This window comes from Callorhinchus milii, unplaced genomic scaffold (genome assembly GCF_018977255.1).
Source record: "Callorhinchus milii isolate IMCB2004 unplaced genomic scaffold, IMCB_Cmil_1.0 Scaffold23, whole genome shotgun sequence".
Lineage (NCBI taxonomy): Eukaryota > Metazoa > Chordata > Chondrichthyes > Chimaeriformes > Callorhinchidae > Callorhinchus > Callorhinchus milii.
In genome coordinates this window covers 9679092-9702217 of record NW_024704764.1, presented here as the reverse complement: position 1 = coordinate 9702217, position 23126 = coordinate 9679092, and the positions used below count along the sequence as shown (strand labels likewise).

General features: G+C 40.9%; 1 protein-coding gene across 1 annotated transcript in view; it reads left to right on the top strand.

Annotated features, from left to right (window-relative positions):
• Positions 1 to 23126, top strand: part of LOC103187735 (protein TANC2) — a 140033-nt gene that overhangs the window by 52833 nt on the left and 64074 nt on the right. The window contains exons 5-7 of the mRNA XM_042343161.1: positions 11879 to 11989; positions 18018 to 18166; positions 21746 to 21932. Coding sequence (XP_042199095.1) covers positions 11879 to 11989; positions 18018 to 18166; positions 21746 to 21932 — 447 coding nt within the window. The remainder of the gene's footprint in view (positions 1 to 11878; positions 11990 to 18017; positions 18167 to 21745; positions 21933 to 23126) is intronic.

The following is a 23126-nucleotide window of genomic DNA, read 5'->3' as shown; positions in this document are numbered from 1 at the left end:
TTGTGGCGTTTTTTTGTACTCCAAGCTTGTAGTTCATTTAAAACCAATTTAAAAACAGTAAGACAATTTCTTTTTTAAATTCAATTTCATAGAAAATAAACCCGAGAACAAACAAAACACAAGTGGACAGAATTGCTGCAATCTGAATTTCACTATATCCAATTCTTAGGGGTCAAACCCACGAATTCTTGTGTAATGGTAATGTCAGCACCAAGATAATTAAACCGGTATTAATAATCTTTCATGCGAATCTGTATTATCAAGAGCTGATATTTTCCCTCAGGCTTCACTATTTTCTATTTAGTTGTACTAAAACTTGGATTACGCCATCTACTTGTAAGGCTGTGGGCACTCGGCAAAGTGGTATAGTGATGGGAAGAGTATCTCAGGATTCCTTGTGTGGCAGACACAACATAGGAACAGGAGTAGCCTATTCAGCCCCTCAAGCCTGTTCTATAAGATCATGGCTGATCTGTACCTCAACTCCAATTTCCCGACTTGCCCCATATCCCTTGATACCCTGACTTAACAAATATCCATCCACCACACTGAGAAACCAACAAGTTTGCTGAGTTTTACTGCTCCTGTTCAGCTTGGGGTTGCAAAAAAATCGCATTTGACTGGTGCAGCTGTTGCTATGAAAGATTAATTTATAATTTATTCAATGTACAAAACTGTTTCCACTCACTCCAGTGCCATTTCTTTGATCATTATTCTCCAGCGCTGGTGTAGCCAAGCCCTCAATGTAGGCAGATTGCAGAGACGTCTCTACACGAGTACATATGTCCCAATGAGCATGTTCAAGACCAACTCTTGATGTCAAATCCTGCTTGAAATTGTAGTTTGAGATTAATTTTATTTTGGTCACTTCTTTCTTCTTAATTTTATGATGTCTTATTAGCTATATGTAAACTAACATTTTTTTCAAAAGGGTACAGTGAAACTAGCACTGGACATTCGTAGGGGAACGCTTCTCATACCTCGAACGCAATGCCCCCGAGAGCATGGATCCTGTTTTGGGGCAATTTTATAACATGAGCTAGCTGTATTTTTAAATGCAGAATATAATACTGGGGAGTGAGGGGAGGAAGATAGTCAGAGACTTAGGGGAGAATGTCACCAGCATTTTTGGAGTATCAGTTTTTGAGATCAAATCACAAATTGCTATTCATTACAATAATATACCTTTATTTCAAATGGGATGATCAAAGAAAAATGAGGCATTTTGAGTTCTTTCGCTTGCATTTCCTCATTTTTTAAAAGCTTATCCTGTATGACAAAAACAATTTACATTTATACAGCGCCTTTTACAATTGGAAGGATGTCACTTACCCGTCACTTCCACATCACTTTGAATAAAAATATAGTTTGAGAAATTGTTTTTTACAAGGATATCTTTCCCATGATCCGAGGGATCAAAATTGAGGACTGTCTGGGTGAATCAATTGCAAGTTCAAAAGGGAACTAGATAAACATCTGAGCTGCAAAATATATTTAAGGAATGCAAGGAAGGAAGTGGAAAGTGGGATTATTTGCTGTCCACTAGTTCTAATGTATATATTATATGTAATATGCCATAATAAATAATTATTATATATTTATAATCATAAATTAGTGCCATTCAGGCCTTTAGGACTAATCGTTTTATTAATGCACCTGATCTGATTGAAAGCTAGCTTTGATCTATGAAATAAGTCTCTATATGAGTTCAATCTGTTCTCACTGAGCATATCCCTGCTCCTGTGTCACGACCATTGGCTTTCCGGCATTGACTAAAATGATTCTTGTTTTATACTGCCTCTCTTGTCACAGAAACCAGAAAAGAAAAATTGATAACTGAAATATTAGGAACACCTTAGACTAGCTTCTTGCTGGATATGTTTCCCTGATGCAAGAGTGCAAGATTGTTCAGGAAAAAGGTGAACTTTTAGGTCAGTTAACATGATGAGACTGAAGAATGGGTAGCAAATTGTCTTTGTTCCAAAAATCTCATCAAAATGCAACCGTGTAGCAGCCCAATGTCTGTGCTGCTGTCACATTATGACGGTCGTGCTTGGTGTCGGGAACCAGCAGCATCCTAGGAATAATGTCAAATAAAAACAGAAGTTGCTGGGAACGCTCAGCACGTCAGGTAGCATCTACGGAAGGAGGAAAGTGAGTTAACGTCGATGATCTATCATCAGAACTCAATGTTGGAAGAAGCAGTTTATAAGGACAAACAGAGAAGGGGTGGGGAAAGAAAGACAAAGGGAAAAATTAGGCGGAGACAGGATATCATGAGATCAGAGATGTTGATGGTGCAAGACAAAAAAAGGCAATAGTGTGAGATTATAGAAAGGAAATATGTGTCTGAGACCTAGAGGATGAGGGAATGGTTACAGAAGAGGGTGAGGGGAGGCAAGGCTGAGAGGATCGCTGGTTAAGCTGTGGTTAAACTGGGAATGATGTCATTTGGCTATGTTGCTGTCTGCTCCCTTCTGTGATTTCTGCCTTCCTCATTCCTTTAAGCTTTTTCAAATTGCCAGCAGCTTTCAGTTACCTTAGTCTATCTACTGCTTCCTGTCAGCTCCCTCAGAGCTGGATCATCTCTTTCAGCCTTTGAAGAATTGAGTCTCTGTGAGCTGGAGTATGTGAGTGAACATATCAGATATATCACAAATTCTTTGTATCGTTTGACGTCTGGTTCAAATGTTTTGCCTACAAAATATACAGTCAATTCACTTTACAGTATATTCTGTGAAGGCACTTTGAGACGTCTCAAAATTGTGATAAGGCTCTATATCAAATGCAAGGTTTATTATCATCATATTGTGTTGGTGCCTGGACATATAAAGAAAGATCTTCTGTCCTTTTTTAATTATTTTTCAGAATTTAGATTTTTCACATGGTGTGCTTACATTTGAATGTCTGGTTCAACGCTGGGTTACATTCACAATGAAGCTTATTATATACGTGCGCCTTTTCTGTGATAGCCTTATTCTCTATTTACATGCTAAATTTTAAGTGGTTGCATAGAATTCTATCAACTGTTTGACTCCCCAATTGTGGAAATGACAGATCCTCCTCTGATCCACATTTTTCGCCCACAAAACATACAATCAAATCACTTTACAGTGTATTCTGTGAAGTGCTCTGAGACGGTCTTGAAGATGTGATAAGGTGCTGTATCAAATGCAAGGATTATTATTATTAATAATATTAATATTAAGAATCCTGTCGAGGTTAATTGTGATCCAACCTGCTCTGAGCCATCCCAGAGGTTACCTCATTTTGTACCTTGACCCTGTTGGATGTCAAACAACCAACTAGTGACTATCCTTTTGGGTGGGTGGGGGGAAACACGGTCTCCTTGGAGCTGAACTAATCAAAGACCACTCTCAGCAAATGAAATGTAAGTGAGCACAACTGGCTACTGGGATGCTGGGAATTCGACTGCACTCCTAGATTGAGCCTCTCAGCAAGTGCCAGCTGTAGAGTGGATTCTCTCCTCTTATCACCTGTGGAGTGGATTCCTCCAGCGACAGTTAGGAGGTGAACTCATTACCGGAAAGTCCTTTAGTGCATATTCCAAACAATTCTACAACACACCTGTGACCTAAACCAAGCACTTATTTGACCCAAACCAAGTATCCACAGGCAGGTGGCGGGTTTTATCATTGCTCCTGGTGTTGATTGGCAGGGGAAATTGGATTTATTTTTCTCTCTGTAGAATGACTCTGTCTGAAAGCTAAGATGAAGCCTGTGATTAGTTCCAGAGGGCTTGCACACAGCTCTGCTTCTCAGAGCCAAATATCAGGTCAGATATTTAACTGTTGTGAAACTTCCAGAGAGTGTAATATTTCTGTATTAGTAACTTTTGTATTAGAAAAAAAGCCCAAACTCTTGAACTTACAATTTCTTTTAAAATTGGTCTCAGTAAGGACCTGATCTGTCATTCCATCGATTCGAGATGTGGAATCAGTTTGGTATGTTAAACCTGATTTATACTCTTTACCATTACATATTTTTATTGGTCAGCCGGGTGCCTTGACACAGGTGGAAACCCATCATCGTGCTTAAGAGTATCCAAACAAGTTGTGAGATTTCCATGCAACCCATCTAAACATGGAAATCCCAGAGATAGATTGTTGGAATGGAATATGCACTCTCTCTCTCTCTCTCTCTCCCCCGGTGGGATGAATCCCGCTTACCTAATTCTGGAAAGTATTAGGCACAGGTTGGCAAGTGCCAAGGTTTGAGGACCACAGAGTGCATGTTGGGGTAACTGCTGGAGTCTAACCAGCTCTTTACCATTGAACCCAAACCAAGCGAACTTTAAATGGGACACACAGTGTCAGAGAGAGAACACTGCCAAAGATCATGAAATTAACTCCTTCATGTCCTTCGTTTAGACTGCATAGCTGTACAATACTGCAGCAGACAGTATCATCCGCCACCACAACGTGGCAAACGTTCAAGGTTGCACTATCTGGAATAATAGTTTGGGCTATTTAGTAAATTGCAACCCTTTTGTGTTCTGACATTAATAACAGAGGAATGGGGATGGCTGCTTCACCACTTTGCACTTGTAGAATAAAGTGTCAGGGCACATAAGATCTGTGATGTTGAACTCAGCCATACTAAGAGGATACAAGGACACAATGTTTTCATCAGTTACACAAGAAGATTGGTAATGCCTTTTGGTACATGCCTAACTGACAGTTCAATACGTACTGGCTGGGAAGATCTCTCCTTCTAATGAACTGAAGCCATTGTAGTCTGGCACTCGCTCCAAATGAAAATAGCTTCTCAATTGGAATGTTTCAGTGCAGTAAACCAGCACAGTTTGGCAAGTGAGACCTGTGTGAAATTGCATCAGGTTGCATGGCTGATGGAATGCCACAAGTTAAATGAATGCATTTGTATTCACTCTGTGTTCAACTTTAACCACCACATAGATGGACTAACTGGCATCAGTCTGTCTGAATGTGCCTTCCTGGACATCTTATACAGCAAATTCTCATTCCACGTCTTTGTGTTGCTGACTGATGAATCAGTTGGACCCAGCACAGGCACTTACACTTTGCAATAGGTTGATTGGTCCAGTCGATAAGTCTTTTTTCCAGCAGGATGCTGCTGTTCCTTTTGCTCATTTTGTCCCGTAGAGATCACGTTCTAATGTGATTGCCAATGCCTGCCTACTCAACGTTCCCTGAACCCGTCAGTGGGTGAGCTTCAGCCACCTCAAGTTTCCTCCTGAAACTTATTGGCATTTTCAGTGATTGGTCTTCCTGTTTGCGCAGCCAGCATTTCAGTTTCCAAATTCAGGAAACGCTCATTTGATTTCATGTACGTGACTGACAAGTGTGGAGTCTGTAGCTCAATGGTTAGAGCGCTCGCTTTGCAAGTGAGAGACCTGGGTTCGATTCCCGGCAGGGTGAAACCTTGGGCAAGTTTCCTTACTCCACACGCCTGGTAATAATCCCTCAAGAGAAAAAAAAAATCGGTCACTTCAATCCACGACTGTTTGTGGGTGCACTGCTGTGAGCAATTGGCTGCCGCGTTTCATCCACAAATATACAGTCAATTCACTATACAGTCAATTCACTATTGAGAAGTCTAAAAGACAAAAAGCACTATATCAAATGCAAGGATTATTGTTATTAAGTGAGGAGCTTCACTGGGAATAACACAGGAACCTTTTCCACCCTGTACACGAATTGAGAGATGTGTGACTCAGTTGTGTTCCAACTGTACCATCATACGCAACATGTGTTGGATGAGCAGAGTTTTATGGAGTAATATTTTTCAGACTATTGCAGCGAAACTTTTAAATTCCAAAAGGGTACATTCGAGGTAAGTGTTAAAAGCACTGAGCAGGTGGTAGGCAGGCAGGACCTATTTTTAGTAGAAATGAGGTGTTTGTGCCCACACATTTGCTTCACACTAACAAAAGGCCCAGTCATCTTTAGTTGAAGCGTGAGAAAGCTGGTGGACTATGCTTAGTAACCAGTTAGCATAAATCGCACTCGATTCCAACTTCAGTTAAATGTAGGTGTTTCATCTGCCCTTGGGTTTTCAGCATTGTCATTCCCAGCTGTCCTATATCTCAGACCAATTTGGATTTGTCACTCGATTCAAGCAAGCTGATGGGAAAGAAGATTTGTGAAAAATTAGCTGGTTTCTGATCAACTGTAGTGGATCATGGATGGTGAGATTCTTCTTTCCATGCGATTGTTTAGGAAAATGTTGGGAATGTACCCCTGAAATTGATTATATTTTTGTACTCCAGTTGCCTGTTAATAATGCTAGATATAAACTCAGCGTTTACAGCAGTTGTTTCATTTCTCAGTTAGAATTACACTTTTGGTATGTGAAGGATGCAGCAATGAGAATGGCAGGAATTAACTCAATGTCAGCATGGCTCAGTTTGGAGCACTTTTGAGTCTGGGTCAAAGTTGTGGGTTCAGGCCCCACATCGAAGCTTTGAAATTCATAGTACAGGCTGACAGTAGTACAGTGCTTGGGGGTAAGCACTGTTTTGTCGGATATGCCGCCTTCAAATGAGACGTGAAATCAAGCTCTGTCTGCACACTTTCAGCCAAGGGTACTGAACATCAATTGAAGCCCAAGGTTCACTGAAGCCAGTTGTACTGGCTCCATCACCATTCCCAGTTTAGATCAGCTAATTCAGCACAGAGCAGGAAGCAACACTTGGACCTTGCTGATCTGCGTGGCTCAGAACCAATGGATGAGATGCATATACCAGATGAGCTTTAAGGGGAGCCAGATTTTGCATAGCTTGATAACGCACCATGCTATGTTTTACAGTTTATTACTTCTGTCCTATGGACCTGGAATCATTAACAGTAGAATGTGAAAGCCTGGTCCAAGGAAAGTTGCTTTTATTTCTGAATTGAACTTCCAATGAGCAGGAATCACCTCCCCCAGCTGAGTACAAAGCACTATCTTTAAATCCAGGCAATGTCTGACCTTTTCGATGCTCTAAATCACTCTGTTGCATAACTCCCGCAAGCTGTAAAAACAGCGTGTGGCTTTATTATCTGCAGATTCAACAACTGTTAATCATTTCAAGGGATTTCATACTAGGTTTTTTCTACAGCTGAACGCCGACAAACCAATAAGGAACTTGCCAACAAATTTTATGCTTGCGACAGAATTTTTTTTCTATAAAATGCTAGGATTTGGGGGATTGCTTCTTGATCTGTAATATAAAAGCAATATCTAGTTTACGGACACTTCTCTAGATTAATAATTTGTACACTGGAAAATATCGCTGGAATAGTGCATCCCGGGTTTTGATATTTACCCAACAAAGCTGCCAATTGCCTCTTGGCATGGATGGGTGTATGAAGGGTTATGAATAAGAATATTTGGTCTCTTGTGTCAAAATTTTGCAGCCATTTTTCTACTCTCAACGATCTGTCTTTTTACCCTTACTCTTTCTTAGAATTGAAGCTTCTTTCTTCCGTTCCCTTGACCCTTGAGTAGACTTCAAGTACAATCTGCAGTGCACACCATGAAAATCCTGATTTATGTTGGAAACCAATAAGGATTATTTTCTGTTGTGAGGTTTAGATGGAACGCTGATATATAAAAATCAGCCTGTATAGATGTACTTTTGAAATCCATTAAAAAAATCAAAGCCTTTTGTGATCATCTTAATTATTCTGTGACATTATTCTAGTTTCCTCTCTGAATTGGATTAAGGCACTTTTCTGCATCATGGGATCCTGCTGTGCGTAATTGGCTGCCGAGTTTTGCCAACAAAATATGCAGTCAATTCACTTTACACTATGTTCTGTGAAGCGTTTTGAGACTTCTCAAAGACGTGATAAGGCGCTATATCAAATGCAAGGATTATTATTTGGTGCTGGCTGGGTACTGAAAGTAGTCTGCTTTCACTTTGAGGATTATGATCTGTGTGTATAATCTAATCGCCATTTATTCATTTCAGATCAAAACGGTTAATATTTATACTGTACTTAAATGCATTATTTATTCTAACTTGTCAGAGCACAAGACTGTTTTGAATCAGCCCTGCTGAGATGATAATAATTGAAGGAGCTTGTCTTGCGGCTGCGGGATTTAGTTGAGAGACGTTTCCGTGGAGAGAATGAGCGATGTGAATGTTTGAGTGGGTGGAATTGGAACCCAAGGTTCATCAGCGTGTTTTTGCACAGCATCACTGAGGGGAGAAAACATGTAAAATATTTGAGCTTAGCTATTTAGTGATATAAAACTTGACCGACTAAAAACTTTATCTACTGCCCGCTCCCTCCGTTCACTGGGCTCTGGCCTGCTCCCTGCACTCCGCCCTGTCCTCTTGATTCCAAACTCCAGCTTGGGTACAAGCCCTCGACTGTCCCACACCTTGGGACATCCTCCTGACGTGAAAGGCACTATATAAACGCTATTTGTTGTTACTTGTCGACTTTTGAAAATATTGTAATTGGGACTTTCACCAGATATGCCACTTGCAATAATTCTTTCTATAAAACTAAGTTTGTTTGGCCGTGTTACTTGGTGCTGAAATCCCGAGTTAATGACATGAGTGGTGAATTTAATATCCTGGCTGATACATTTCCCAGTTGGGTGACTTTTTTATTTTTTTTAAAAAAAGGTGATTTCTCAGTTTATAAACTGCACCATTTTGTACGGCGATGATGACCCTTGCAAACGAGGAAGGCCCCAAATCTGGTCCCTTGTCTGTGCTGAATTGGAGGATCTCGGATCAGGTAGCAGCACGTGACCTCCTCCAGCTGGTGATAAATTTCAGGGCTGTTTTGTTTGCAGCAAAACATTCAGGGCCTAAATGAGTCTCCTATTGCTTATAATGGCAGACACTTCGTACGTGGCTTGAAGCTCAGTATTTACTTTCTAATTTTTGTTCCTAGTTTACTCGCAGCAGCAATCTAAACTCCACATCATTGGAAATTACCACTCTGCTCCTGGCAATTAAAATGTGACATTTTGGGAGTTTCTATTTACTTGATTTTGGCACTGGTGAGGCATTACACTAAGTTCACAGGATATTCTGGGAACCGCAGGCGTTCTCATTGGAAATTACTGGATGGTGGAGGGTTAAATAGGGTTTGGTTGTCGAAGTCTCGACTTACCAAATGTAGCAGTACTGTGGGGCGAGACGGGCAAAAAAGTAGAAATTCTAATTGGTAAATGTGAGTGGCGTGTTCTATATGTATCGTCGCAATTAGACTGATCTGAACATTGCTTAATTGTGGAGTATGGATGATGGGTTTCATGAAAATGATACAGGCCATATGAATAATTACAGCGAGCGTAAAACTGTAATGTTAAGTGCTTTTTTCCTCTTTTCACCCTGTAGTCTTTCATGCTTTTCTATCACTATGAATTGTGAACCTGCCCTGTCATCACTTGGTTTTCTCTACTGTCGAGAGAAAGATTGCTGTTTAAACAATAAGTCCATGTGGTTGCATACTGACTTGTTCACCAAACCAGCATAATATATTTGTTAATATATTTGTTTGTTTGCAACTGCTTAAGACAAATTTGAATGCAAGTTTGAAAATATTCTGGTTCAGCAACATCTGTGTGTTTTTCCTCCACATAATCATTTTGTGTATTTATCTACCTTCCGAATGTTGACTTGCTTAATCATAAGGATTTAAAACACAAACAAATGAATTTCTTGCTTGGCAATTTGTTGCTGCCTCTCATATTACCAGCAACGCTTTCTCTTTTTTTTGCGATTTCTCATTTGTTGTTGTTTTCACCTCTTACTACTTCATGAGCTTAACTCTGCTTCTCTGAACCAGCTGCCTTCCAATTCCCCTCAATGTCACTCAGACTGGATGTTCAGTGTGTTACTGTAGGACTATTTCTGGGCGTTTTTGATGTTGCACTTTCCCATTTGTATGTCCGCTTCTGATCGCATTATGCAAGTGAGGTAATTGAATCAACTCGTTCATCTTTTTTGTCATCAACGTATTGGGAAAATAATTACTTTCTACATTATTAAATTATGAAAGCACTCAGCGCAGAATTGATGGCTTTTTCTTTCCATCTGCCTGTCATACTTTTGTGAAGAACAGAATGCATGAGAGTTTCAACAAGGCAATTTAATACCTGCAAAGAAACAGAATTCTTCCCCCCCTTATCCCTGGTATTTCATAGCTGAGATTTCTTTGAAAAGTTTTAATTGCATGTTCTGTTAAGGAATTATTCAACATTCTCTCAAAGATGCACAATTGGAGGAAAGCTGATTGTGTACAAAGACCTGGTGCACTATTACAACCTGTTAGGGTCTTAATGATGCAGAGGACCCTGGGTCTGCAAATTTTAGTGCAGAACAAGGATTGAGGATAGGAATCTTGTGCATGATTCTAAGTTGCTGACGTTTTATAATGTGGTGTGGAAAGGAATTGAGGTGAATGTACATGTGAAGAGACTTTCTGATTTAATGTGAGACCAAGTGTGAAATTGTGAATAAGATAATCCAAGAAGTATCCCGAGAGAGAGTTCCGCAGAGGACAGCAAGTGATGAGATCAGCTGAAGGCAGAAAGAAGGATACTTAAATAGAATTGACTTTATTTACACCTTCATCTCTGAAGGTCAAAACTTGCGAGGTATGGTGAGTACAGGTGGAGATTATTGGTGAGGTGACTTTTAGAACAATTGTTTTGTTTAGTTCAAATTTTGGCTAGGGTTGGGTATTGTGGACTATCGAGTAGATTGCAGTTGCCTGATAGTTGAACCTGAGACTGTGCCAGATATCTCCATGAGCCAGAGTTCCTGCTTCCAATCACTATTTGGTGCCCCCTGCCGGGAAATGCTCTCTCTTTTCTTTATGACCTTCAATTGTACTCTGACGTTATGTCTTCTTTGGACATGGTTCAAGAATGGCACTGATAAGGGTCTGAGAGCTTTGGGCAATGACATGGAGTGAATGTTGGCGAAGCTAACAAATAACTTAAAATAGAGGCAACAAAGGGACACTCTTAATAGGTGAACAGATGTAATAAGCACTTGTGAGTGTCTGCAGTGAGTGGCAGGCTGTCCTGATCACGTCTGCTTCAATAAGTAGTAATAACCGTGAGCATGCCAGAAGTTTATGATAAGGGAATGTAAAAAGCCAGTTTAGCTGTCCTCTGATTCAGAGGAGGATGTGGTCAATGTATTGTGCGGTGTTAGATTGCAAAGGGATTCAATTGCATTGGAAATAGCACTTTAGGTGCTGGCCCAGTGTAATGCTGTATGTTCAAAAATCCCAAAGCATCAAGATTGTAGATTTTAGCCGATGAGCACAAGAATGGGGCTTGATCCACATTCCCTTCCCTGGTGATCAGTATTGACTAATACTTTTCTTTCGGAATGCCGTTGTGTAGACAGTTACAAGACATTCAAGTGGATGTATTTTAAGATTTATGCATTATGACAAAAGAACCAGAGGGAAGACAAGGAGATCTTTTTACCAAGAGAGTTGTTAAGGTCTGGAATGCACTGCCTGAAAGGGTGGTGGAAGCAGGTTTGATGATAATTTTAAAAAGAGAATTAGAAAGGTACTATTGTATATAGTACTGCTTGGTTTACCATAGGTCCTGAGTGATGGTGGTCTAAGGTTCGTGTCTTATAAGTGAGAAGTATAACGATACCTGCAAGAGTCTTCACTAAGGGTTGGTGAGCCAGACAGGAAGACCTGTTGCGTTCAGTCAGTGTACTCGCTGAGAGAGAAGACCCCTCGTCTTTCTGCTGTAGATGGTTGTACAGCTGCTTTCGAGCAGCACAACAAATCAAGTAATTCAATCCATCTCCGTCACAGTGGGCTGTTCAGTTAACTGCTTCCATGTGTTGCCTGCTGTTCCCCTCACTTACGACCCTTTCCCTCTCTTGTCCCAGCCCCCCTGAGGAAGGCGAAGTTTGTGGAAAGCCCTCGAGTGCCAGAGTCGGAGCTCAGTTCCCCGACCAGAACCTCAGCCAAGAAGCCAGACTGGGACGCTTTCTGCCCTGGTAAGCATGTGCAGGCTTCAATTCTCCCATCAGCCAGTAGATTTGATGGTTGCACTATTGGGTAGGCTGGGACATACGTCATTCAAAAGCAGTTCTCAGCAGCACCTTGATGGAGTGCTGACGTGGGGAGCTGTTGTAATCTATGCAATGGAGGAACTGGTAATTGCAGTGTGCCCTTAGTACTATAATGCCAGTCATCAGGGAAAAGACCTGAAGGAAGTTGTAAACACGGATCACCTTATTTTAAAAGCAGCACTTAATCCTTCCACGATTGCATAATGCGTCTAAATGGTTCAGTTCAGAATGTCCTATTTTAAAGAGCCCAGCTGTCACTGGTAAGAATTGGAGTATGCAAATGATTTGAACCCTGGAGTGTGTGTGTTTGTGCGCCTGTTGTGGTCTGGCACAGAGCATGTGGGATTGGTTCTCTTCCCCTCCAAGGCATGACTTGAGTTGTGCAGCAGAGCAGAATTCTTCCTGTGATTAGAATTGTTATAGAGCCTCGTGAACGAGTTGGGCTCGAAATTACCAATAAGAATCAAACTATCTGAAAAGTATTGGTTTCAAAATGTTTTGCCCCGGTATGGAAACATTCACGTGCTTCAGGTTGTAAGCTAGTTCTGTCAATGTTGCCAGTATTTTTAATGCATAATTCTTCATCTGATATCACTTACCAAACCAACATACTTTATACGGTACTGTTCAGTTATGCTACAGAATACCTTTTGTATCTTAAAACTGATTCTATATGTGAATCAAATTACAAAGCTTACTGGGCGACATGGATAGTGTCTGACAAATCCAATCGAATCAAATGGCTGCGCTCTGTAGGAGGAGCTGTATTGTACATTTCCTCTTCCTAGTTAAAGATTTTTTTAAAAAAATTCTTTAGGTCTCCCTTTACCAGGTGTGATTACTTGGCTGAGAATGTGGGCTGCTGACCTGTACACAGGGCTCTCTGTTCCTACCACTCCTCACTGAACCGCTAGAGTTTCTCTCGTCTTGGGGAGATGCAGGTGTCTTTCTGACAGCTTAGGTGATACTGGGAATACTGGGCTGACCCAGCATCCTGCTGACAATGATGACATCGCCGCATACAAACATGAATTTCCTGTCTGCAGTGTGTAATGCAGTGGGACTCTCGATACATAATTAAAATGAAGATGGTAGTAAACGTTGGCGTGAACACAGATGCAGCACAGCACCATTTTAGCGCAGGCTTTCCCGAGTAGGGGAGGCAATGTGGTGGCAGTGCGGCAGTGTGTAAGTGACATATGCAGCAACCCGACGTTCAACAGCTTTCTGCTTGCAAGTGAATAAAGAAACAATCACCTAGTTACACCACTAGTTGGGATTTTATAGATCCTCAACTGCTGTGTAATAATAATCCTTGCATTTCATGTAGAGTGACCAAATAANTTTTTTTGAAGGGATTATTACCCCCTGGAACCGCGATCTACCAATCGACTAACAACTGGGTTCCTACTTACTGCTAAATAAACAGAGCCAAATGAATTGAACCCTGGTATAGGTATAATGGGGCTCTACTGCATTTTAGAATTTCTGTAAGATGCAAAACTATGTATTCTTCCTCAGGCAGGAGAACACATGTTCCTTTTTATATTTTGAGAGACGAGCACATTCAATGAACGGTAGAACAAAAAACATTGCTTTGACATTTTACAGCTGTTGTGTAGAGTGTAAGAACCTGATAAAGCAAGTTTGACTTGTTTTAGGCAACAGTCCTAACTGCCTCCTCTCGTATTGCCAAAACAAATATTAGTGTACAGTAACATGAAGACCGTTTTTGATCCTTCTGACCTTCAGAAGCAGGCACTGCATTAAACATATTTTACAGGAAGGCATAAAGCCATCTTGCTGTCACAGGTGAATTAATGCACAAAGCTTTCTGGATTTGTTTGCAATTCTATGAATCGATTTATCCAACCTTTCTGTATTGGCCAATGTTGATGCTTAGTGTATGCGGGATGCAGAGAAATGGAGTATGTGAGTAGCACAGCCTTTATTTCTGATTCAACCACAATAATACATTACATTTGTATAGCCCCATTCACATCTGGAGGATGTCTCATGCACAGGACAATCAGGGATTTGGATCTGAACAGGGGTTTGGGATGAGATGGGGTGGAATGCATAAGTAGGAAGGTATCAGTCGAAGAGAGTCTTGAAGGAGGCAAGGGAGGAAGCGAAGAAACTGTGGGATGGGGTTCCAAAGGTGGGGTCAGAACAGGCCGGAGCCAGACTCCCACAAGCCGATCAGGTATTATCTGAACCACTGTAGTAGCTGCGGTATAGCCAACTGACATTCCCAATAATGCTTTTTATACAACTGATCTGTACCTTCACAGGGAAATTTAAATTGTAAGCAAATGTATAATGCATGTGTGTGTGCGCTGTGTGGTAGTAGTCAGGACAGCAATTGTGGACTAAAATTTGAATAGCAGATGTGGCTGCAGAAATACACTGTACTCATTTTATTTAGCTTTGTGGCTAAGTAATTGATTATTTAATTTTGTATAATTAAAATTTCTAATTGATTCTATTATTGTAACCTTGGGGAATGCAGAAACTGATTACAAATACAAGCTCTCACCGTGCCTCACATTGATGGATTGCATGTCACTGCAATCGCCTGTATAATCAGCATACATAAAAACAATAGGATCCCTTCCTCTGGTTCGGCACAGTACCTTCAAGTCCAAGTGATACTGGACATTGCTGTGAACGTAATAAGTCACAGGCCATTTTATATCCACTCCCGATAAATTTGCAATCTTTTTGTACAGAAGATCTCTCAGCTAATTTCTATTCAAACAGCAACATTCCTGGTGAAAACATTGATAAAGGTTGCTGTTAACATCTGTTGAGAAAATAAACACACTGGTATTGTATGCTTGTGCCATATCCAAATCTGCAGACTTTCCCAGCTTGCTGAGTTGCTGCCCATCCTCCCTGTGTTGCTGTTTTATTTTAAGGTGTCTCAGTATCCTGTCGAAAAGATGAATGCAGCCCGTGGCCTCTGCGTTTCACTTGTCATTGAGATCTGCTACACAGTTTTTAAATTACTACCATTTGTAGTACCATTGAAGACACAGCATCTCAGCACTGCGAATGCAGCGCAACCCCGAGATTAGTTAGTTGCTGGAAATTTCAGCTATTTAGAACTCCATCCCTCATCCCACTGCTCTTGCGCCTTGCTCCCTCCTTTCCCTCCTTCAAGGCACGTCTCAAGACCCTCCTCTTCAACTGCACCTACCTCCAACCTCCCTTCCCTCCACCACTCCTGATCTCAACCCCCTGCTCAGATCCAAATCCCTGACTGTCCTGCACCTTGGGACGTCCTCCCAATGTGAAAGGTGTGATACAAATCTAATTTGTTGTTAATGTTGTTTGACTATTTTAGGGAAAGGAGAGCACTCAGGAGATCTCATCTCCCTGATGTTCTGGCTGCCCCTTTGGTTCAAGCATTCACTGCTGCAATCACCCACTCAGAGAGAGAGAGAGATGCCTCTTCAGTTCAGTGATCAAAGACTTGCGTGTGTATTTTGCTGAGAGCAATCGTTTTGCAAACGTTATTGTATGCAAGCAAAAGAAAGCTTACTGAACGAGGAGTAAAGAGGCTGCTGTGGTGGAGTGGAACAGCCCAGCCTTGTGTTCTTGTGGTGGTCTTCTCAGGACATGGAAAGATATTTCTATACCCTGACAGAATGCTATGCTGATCTGTGAATTATCTCCCTTCTACTTTTAGTCTCTTCCTGCAGTTACACCTCCCACGGTAAAAAGGGCAGGTTGCTGTGGGTGACCGAGGTCCCCATTGACACTGTCACTGGGATTCCATGACCGGGGCTGACTAATGATGTGCTGTTGTTTGGGGGCCGGAAAGTGAAAGCCGAGGAGGAGAGTGGCTTTGCTGCTTTATTCTTCCTGCTGAAATGAAACAGTCCATCACTGTAAATCACTGGTGAATTATTGCTCAATGGCTGGCAGCAAGCAGGCAGTGGCCTGGAAGTTAAAAGCTACGTTTGTTTCAGAGATCATTCAGTCCCATTGAACTAACACCGCATCTCAGTAGTGCCTGAATCGTAGCTGTTATTTCACTCATGTGACGAAGGAATCTAACAAGTGAACTCTTGTGCTCATTCTTCTGCCAGTCATAAACCACCAGCTTCTATCTCATTGGCTTAGTGCTCTTTATGTTGCGTTTAGCTTGCGAACAGTTTCAGACGTGATTCAATTGGTGACGGTGTGTAAGTTGCCTGTCTTAAGCATTTCGCTCACAAAATATACAGTCAATCCACTTTACCATATATTCTGTGAAGCGCATTAAGATGTCTCAACTCCGTGCTAAGGCGCAAATGTAAGGATTATTATTATATTATGCTGCCTCGGGTCACAAAAATATTGCTGGCTGGGGTTGTTTGTTGTTCCAGGTAGATCTGTAAATTCCATACTGGAAACTGCAGCTCATTTTCTTTTTGATTCTGAGGTGTTGGCGCCAGCAATGTTTTTTCCCTTTAATGCGGGGTGCAGCTGCTGGGATACGATTAACATGTCAGACATGTAGTTGTTTGTAAGCCATACAGGAATCTGAGCCATCGGTCCCTGCAGATGGGTTCTCAGCAGTCGTGGGCAACCTCCAGAGGTCCAACTGCACCTGCCAAACCACATGCGACATAGTGTGCGTGCAGGCGAATGTGCCTCAGGAGACTGCCAACTCGATGGAGCCTCAGCAAATGTTTTCATCTACATTTTCCTGAAGCAACACAAAGTATGCTTAGCAGAAGCAAATCATTTTATGGAATATAAACTGCAATGTTGTGTGTTACGGTAAAACGCCGTGATTTTCTTGTTTAACGCTAGAAGCCTGTGCATTTGGTAATGTCTACTGTAGTACAGGAGCTGAATCTCTCTGATTCCACTTGTCTGCCTGCCGACTTGTCACATGAGGTGTTGCAGCAATGCAGATGCCGTTTCTAATGCTGCAAAGCTACTCGCTCAGTCTTTCAGCACCTCTTAGAAACATGGACAGGACCAGCCAGGAACAAGATTGGAATACAAAGCTGTTTGTCCGCAACAGTCGCAGAATGTCTATAATGCGCAGCGTAACAATCTTGTAGGTTAATGAACAGCTGATGCTCCCAATATGTTCCTGCAACACCAGGAGGGATTTGTGGCATTTGCAGACGAGGAGGATGTGTGCGTGCTTGCTTTCTGCTGGGTTGTGGAGAACTCCAAAATTGTTATTGAAGATCATCGACTTTCCTTTCCGTTTTCCGTATCCATTGTTCCCCGTATACATTTAACTCCACAAACTGCTGAATGTCAGAAAATGATGGCAACTCTCTGAATATTGGAGTTGTTTCTACATTGTTCCCCTCGAGTAATACAGTATATAATCTTTTATTCAGCTCTATCGTATGAGATAGTGTCAGGTTGGCTAATTGAATGCAAATGCTTCTTTATTGCGCTGTAAGTATTGTTTGTAGCAAGTTTCAGTACATCAGGAAAACGGAATTCTTTTTATGTCAGAATCTGAATTCACAGGCAAGTTAAATGTATTATTGTTTTATGCACTTGAACTGCTCTTATTGTAATTGTAGGCTGTCACAGTGCACAGTATATATTGCATTCTTTCTTACAAGATTCGGTGGTAAAAATGAGCCATTAAATAATAATAATATGGTCACTCAATCCACGACTGTTTGTGGGACACTTGTGTGCAATTGGATGCTGTAATTCACCCACAAAATGTACAGTCAATATACAGTATATACTGTGAAGCACTTTGAGGCACTCTATCAAATGCAAGGATTATTATTATTAATCTTCACTGTTGTTCACTAAAATTTGAGCCTTTTGCTTAGATGTGTGAAGTGAGTACACCCTGTAATTCTTTTCTGTCTTTTGTCCTTTTGAGCTGCAAAGTATGGTTTCTTGTAAAAATGATGAGGCGGTTAGAAACATTACATAATCACCACTAAAACAACCCCCTCCTTTTTTTGCATAGGTGAGTCAGAACAGGAGCTGGGACCTCCACCCTCTGTGGATGAAGCTGCAAACACACTCATGACACGACTGGGCTTCCTGCTGGGAGATAAAGCCACCGAGGTTCAGGCAAGCACCGAATACAGCATGGAGGAACAAGACGAAAATCAGGTATGAATTACTTGAGACTAAGATTGAATGTTTTCTGTCCCAGACGTTCAACGACGTGATAAGGCGCTCTATCAAATTCAAGGATTATTATTATTATTAGCCAGTTAAACCAAATCAGTTGATCGAACTTAAGAATTTTCCACAATTCTGAACGCTCTTAAATTTTATGGCAATGGACTTAAGGTTATGCCTATGGGCCGTTTCAGATCTCAGTGAATTATTCAACATCCTAAAAGGCAGAGGTAATATGAAACCTAAAGTGTTTAATCTGGTCAACAAATTTCCATCAAGGGGTAAAGGACTCAAGCGCAGCAGCAAGAAAATGAAGAGCTATTTCGAATTTAATTACCTTTCATGGAGAGTGGTGAATAGCAGTGGAATGTAATACCCAGGGCAGAGTGGAGGTAGATTGTGCCATCAGATTCAAAAGGGAATTGGATATCTATTCAGTAAGGATGTTTATTGAGCGGGTGTGAGAGTTATGGTTTAGAATTGGTTTGTTTTGGTTTACTTTGTTACAGGCCAGACACGGCACAGTTCTGACCATTGTTGTATCCTAAATGAGTGAGTTTATTTCAATGCGATTGGCCTGACAGATCAGGGTTTATTCTTTTAGATGAGATGTCTTCAAACAAGTTACATCTTGTAATAAAATTACCCATCTGGGCTTCTGTTGCTTTGAAGCATGTTGTGGTAGAAAATGACATGCTAATGAACTGGAACGTCTGATAAATTCCCTCCATCGACCATGTTTATCTGCAAATTGAGTTTCAAATTTTATTATTCCAGCAAATGGATTGTCCCAGTTTCAAGCAGGACAACTGAATACCCTTTTGTGGATATCATTCCACAACAAGGACACGATGGTGCATGCTGTTCATCATTGTTGCCATAAGCATGGTTAAAAGCTCTCTTTGTGGACAGAGACTACTGGTATTTCAAAAATCTATTCCAGAGAATCAGTTGCAAGGGCTTGTGAGAAGCAATTAATTATAGCGATAATCGACCTTTCAATGCAGAATAAGGAACTGGGAGCTGATTAATCAGTTCAAGATGTTCCGAAATCCAGAATTGAACTGGTCATTATAAACATTAATAGTAAACTGGATAAAAGTAAACATGAGCCCACAGTAACAATTTAATAACAGTTTACATGGTATTGCCTTTTCGCTTTGCTAAGTTTGCTCAAGGCACATTTTTTTTTAAGCTCTGATCTTTTGTCCATTCTTGCTAGTTAGTTGCTTCCTTAAATTTGCTTACGTTCTCTGGGGCTCAGACCCATAATCTGGTAACTCATTGGACCTGGTTTCAAGGTATTTGTAAGAGGCAGTGGCCTAGCTGTGGGGTAAGAGTACATGTTGCAGGGAGTTGTAAAAGCAGGGGATAACTAAATACATTTCAACAGAATTTGTATTAAACTGCTTTTTTTGTGGTGAATTACATGCCTATTCCTACTAACGGGGAGTGAGAATTCGCAGGTCGAGGTACTGTGGAGATTTGCTGACGTCCTGTACTTCTCATAAATGCCTAGCAAGAGATTTATAGACGGGGAAGGTAACTGAGACCACTCTTAGAATAACACGGGTTAGAAATAACATTCAGTAATGTGGAGAGCTAGCCGCACATAAGGAAGGGCACGTTCAGTGCTCTGAGACACTATCCTCTGAAGGGTGCTGTACAAATGCAAGCTGCTGTTGTTCACCTAAAGGGTTGTGTTTATTTCTGCTGCTGTCCTATGCATTGGAGCTGGGTTGTTATTTTTAAGATCCTGTTTTTAGTGTAGGTATATATAACATGACTCAAGCAATATGAGGTTAAGTACTTTACTGTCATTGGTGTCAATCCTATGTTGTTGATTTTTAATAATAATAATAATAATAATCCTTGCATTCAATATATCGCATTATCATGCCTTCGAGGTGTCTCAAAGCGCTGCACAGAATATACTGTAAAGTGAATTGACTGTATATTTTGTGGACTTAACAACAGGGTTCCTACTTACTGTTAGGTAAAAACAGGGACAGAGGCGCTCAACTTTTCGCCCTGCCTGGGAATCAAATTTAGGTCCTCTCGCATGTGAGGCGAATGTTCTAACTACTCCACAATTGGGTAAATCTATCCAGGAATAGTCTGGAGGCACTGTGTTTGGATTCTGCCCTTCTGAAGAAAGGAATGAGGAGACAAAGGGAGAGGTTCTCAAGGTTGACAGTGTAACACGCGGAGGCTTCAGGGTCCTTGGGATTTAAAAACAACAGTCAGCCTGAGAGTTGTATAAGTTTTTATCTGTGATCTGTAGGAAGTGAATTGTGCTGGTAATTAAATCTGCTTTTTATTTCAAGATTTTTTTAAAAGGGTGCACATCACATAAAGCCACAATCTGTTTGACTGTTTCTTTGATCCTCTCTGGCACACGCCCAGCACACAACATCGTGCATACTTAACAATGTCTAACAGGATGTTCTTTATTTTATAATAGGTTAATAATTGCAACATCTGAAGCCCATGATAATCATGACACAGTTTAAACCCAGGGTAACTGAACGCATTGGTTTGCCTCGGTTTTATTGGGGCCCTACAGTAAGTGGAGCGCTGAGTGTTTCTGACAGAACACTGACTGGCTCAGTAGGGTTTTCTGATCAGTGACACTGGCATCACTAGCATCTACCCTCTCGAGATGTACATGAGATGGCAACTTTTTGTCTGATATGAAGAACAACACTTTTGTCAATGTAATAACACACCTGCCATTTTCACATCTGTGCGTAATTGGCTGCTGCATTTTGCCCACAAGGTATACAGTCAATACAGTTTACAGTATATCCTGTGAAGTGCTTTGGCACATCTTGAAGACATGATAAGGCGCTATATCAAATGCAAGGATTATTATTATTTTTATTATTGGTCCTACTTGACCATATTGAACTGCGTCTGCTGTCGCTCCGCGACCTTGTTTGATCTGTTCGTTTGCAGTCACCTGCCCTCTTCGTCACTCATTGCATTTTGTTTGGATTTTTTTTTTCTGCCTGTAAATTCAGGTTTTCTGCAGGTTACTGCTTCACTCTAAACAATGAGATGCTGAGCTCAGTTGGTTCGTTGAACGACGAGTGGGGTAACACTCATGTGAGAGTGGCATACGAAGCAAACGGCTTCTGTCCATGCATGATAATTAGACACATTGCACTCATTAGAATTGATTCCAAGCACATTAATTTGGTAACTCCAGAGGAGGCAGGGCCTTTTATGGTTACCGCTTCAAATAGTCTATGCTGTGACCATGGCAACAGGGCCTGCATCATGACCTTAAATTCCTAGGTTCAGCTCTGATCTAAAAGGATGTATTAAGCTTTTGTGTGAAGGTTTCCACTTCACTTTTTAATAAGGGGAAAAAAAATTAAAATGATGACTGTCATTTTCCTCTGTTTCTGACATACCTACTTTGTGACATTCGAGAGATGCAAACAGGAGTTTCTGGCAATAACACTTTTAAAGAGTGTTCTTCCTGTATCAGCACGAGTAAAAATACAGACCTACGTTACCTTCTTCTGTAGCACCTCATGATGATTTCTGATTTATTCTTAGGCACCTGCAGAGACCCAGCGAATCAGCCCGTGCTCCACATTGACCAGCAGTACTGCGTCTCCGCCTGCTAATAGTCCCTGCTCTACCCTCCCCACAGTCAGTACGACTGCCACGACCAAGGACTGCTCTTACGGAACGGTCACCAGTCCTACCTCCACCCTCGAGAGCAGGGACAGTGGCATTATTGGTAAGTCCTCTGAAATGTGGTTTGTACTTATCTGTGACAGTCAGAGGATTAATGGTCTAGACGTATTTGGGTTCTCTGAGGTCGCAGTGTGCCAGTTTGTGAGAGAGTCCTGATAGAATAGGAAAGCTCCACTGAGAAAGGAAATAAAATCTAAGGCAGCACATTATTTAAAGTATTCCCACTTTATGTGTATATAAAAAAAACATTCTCAGCCCTTCCCCTACAGTGAGGAATTCTGATCTGTAGAAAAACACTGATTGCTGTGCAATTAACCTAGATTCATTATATTCACATCAGGAAAATGTAGGTTTGATCAGATTGCAAGCAGCATTTTACTGACATGCTTGGTACCTATTAAGGGAATTAGATAAGGTCAGTTAATGGAATCTGAAAAGGAGAAATATAAATGGGTACGGGGAACAGGGAATAAAAGGATAGTTGCTGCAGAGCAGCAGAGGCACGGTGGGCCAAATGGCCTCCTTCTGTGTGATACCCATGAATGTACCCAAACAGCTGACTGATAACTCTAAAATAGTAAAATAGTAACACACTGTTGCTGCCCTCCAACATTGTACAATTAGCAACTGTCTTCAGCATGAAGTCATACACACATAAAAACAACACACCCTTCCTAAATGTACATATAACCTATATATGAAACTATATCAATGTACTATAATTTATGAAACTATATATTAACACAGAAATGTTTTTAAATCTATGGCACTTACGATATATAGATAGTGTCCAACGGATTTCATGCCACCGCTGTGAAAATTATATTGTAATTCAATGAAATTCACACACAGAGATTGAAGAGAATTTATATTGAAAAAGACACTGGAATATTCACAAGCGTCTACTTCCACTTTGTTCATTTTATTTAAAAAGTCCCTCATTCATTTTTCACGAGGTGGAGTTTTTTCACTTTTGCTTTAGAATATTCCTATAAAATATCACTATAACCAATTCACAAACCTGCTGCGAAAATCTTCCATAAGATACCTCCATTGCATTTGTCCCTATAAAATCGCTATCATTCCGAACCTATTCAAAAATAGCAACTGCTGATGGATTCTGCTGGAATATAGGCTGAGCTAAATAGCCTGTGCTGACACCGATACAGTGTTCAGTTTTCAAGTAATTAGCTCAGAAAAAGGATTCAAGGGCATTTTCATTTGAATGTTACTAACT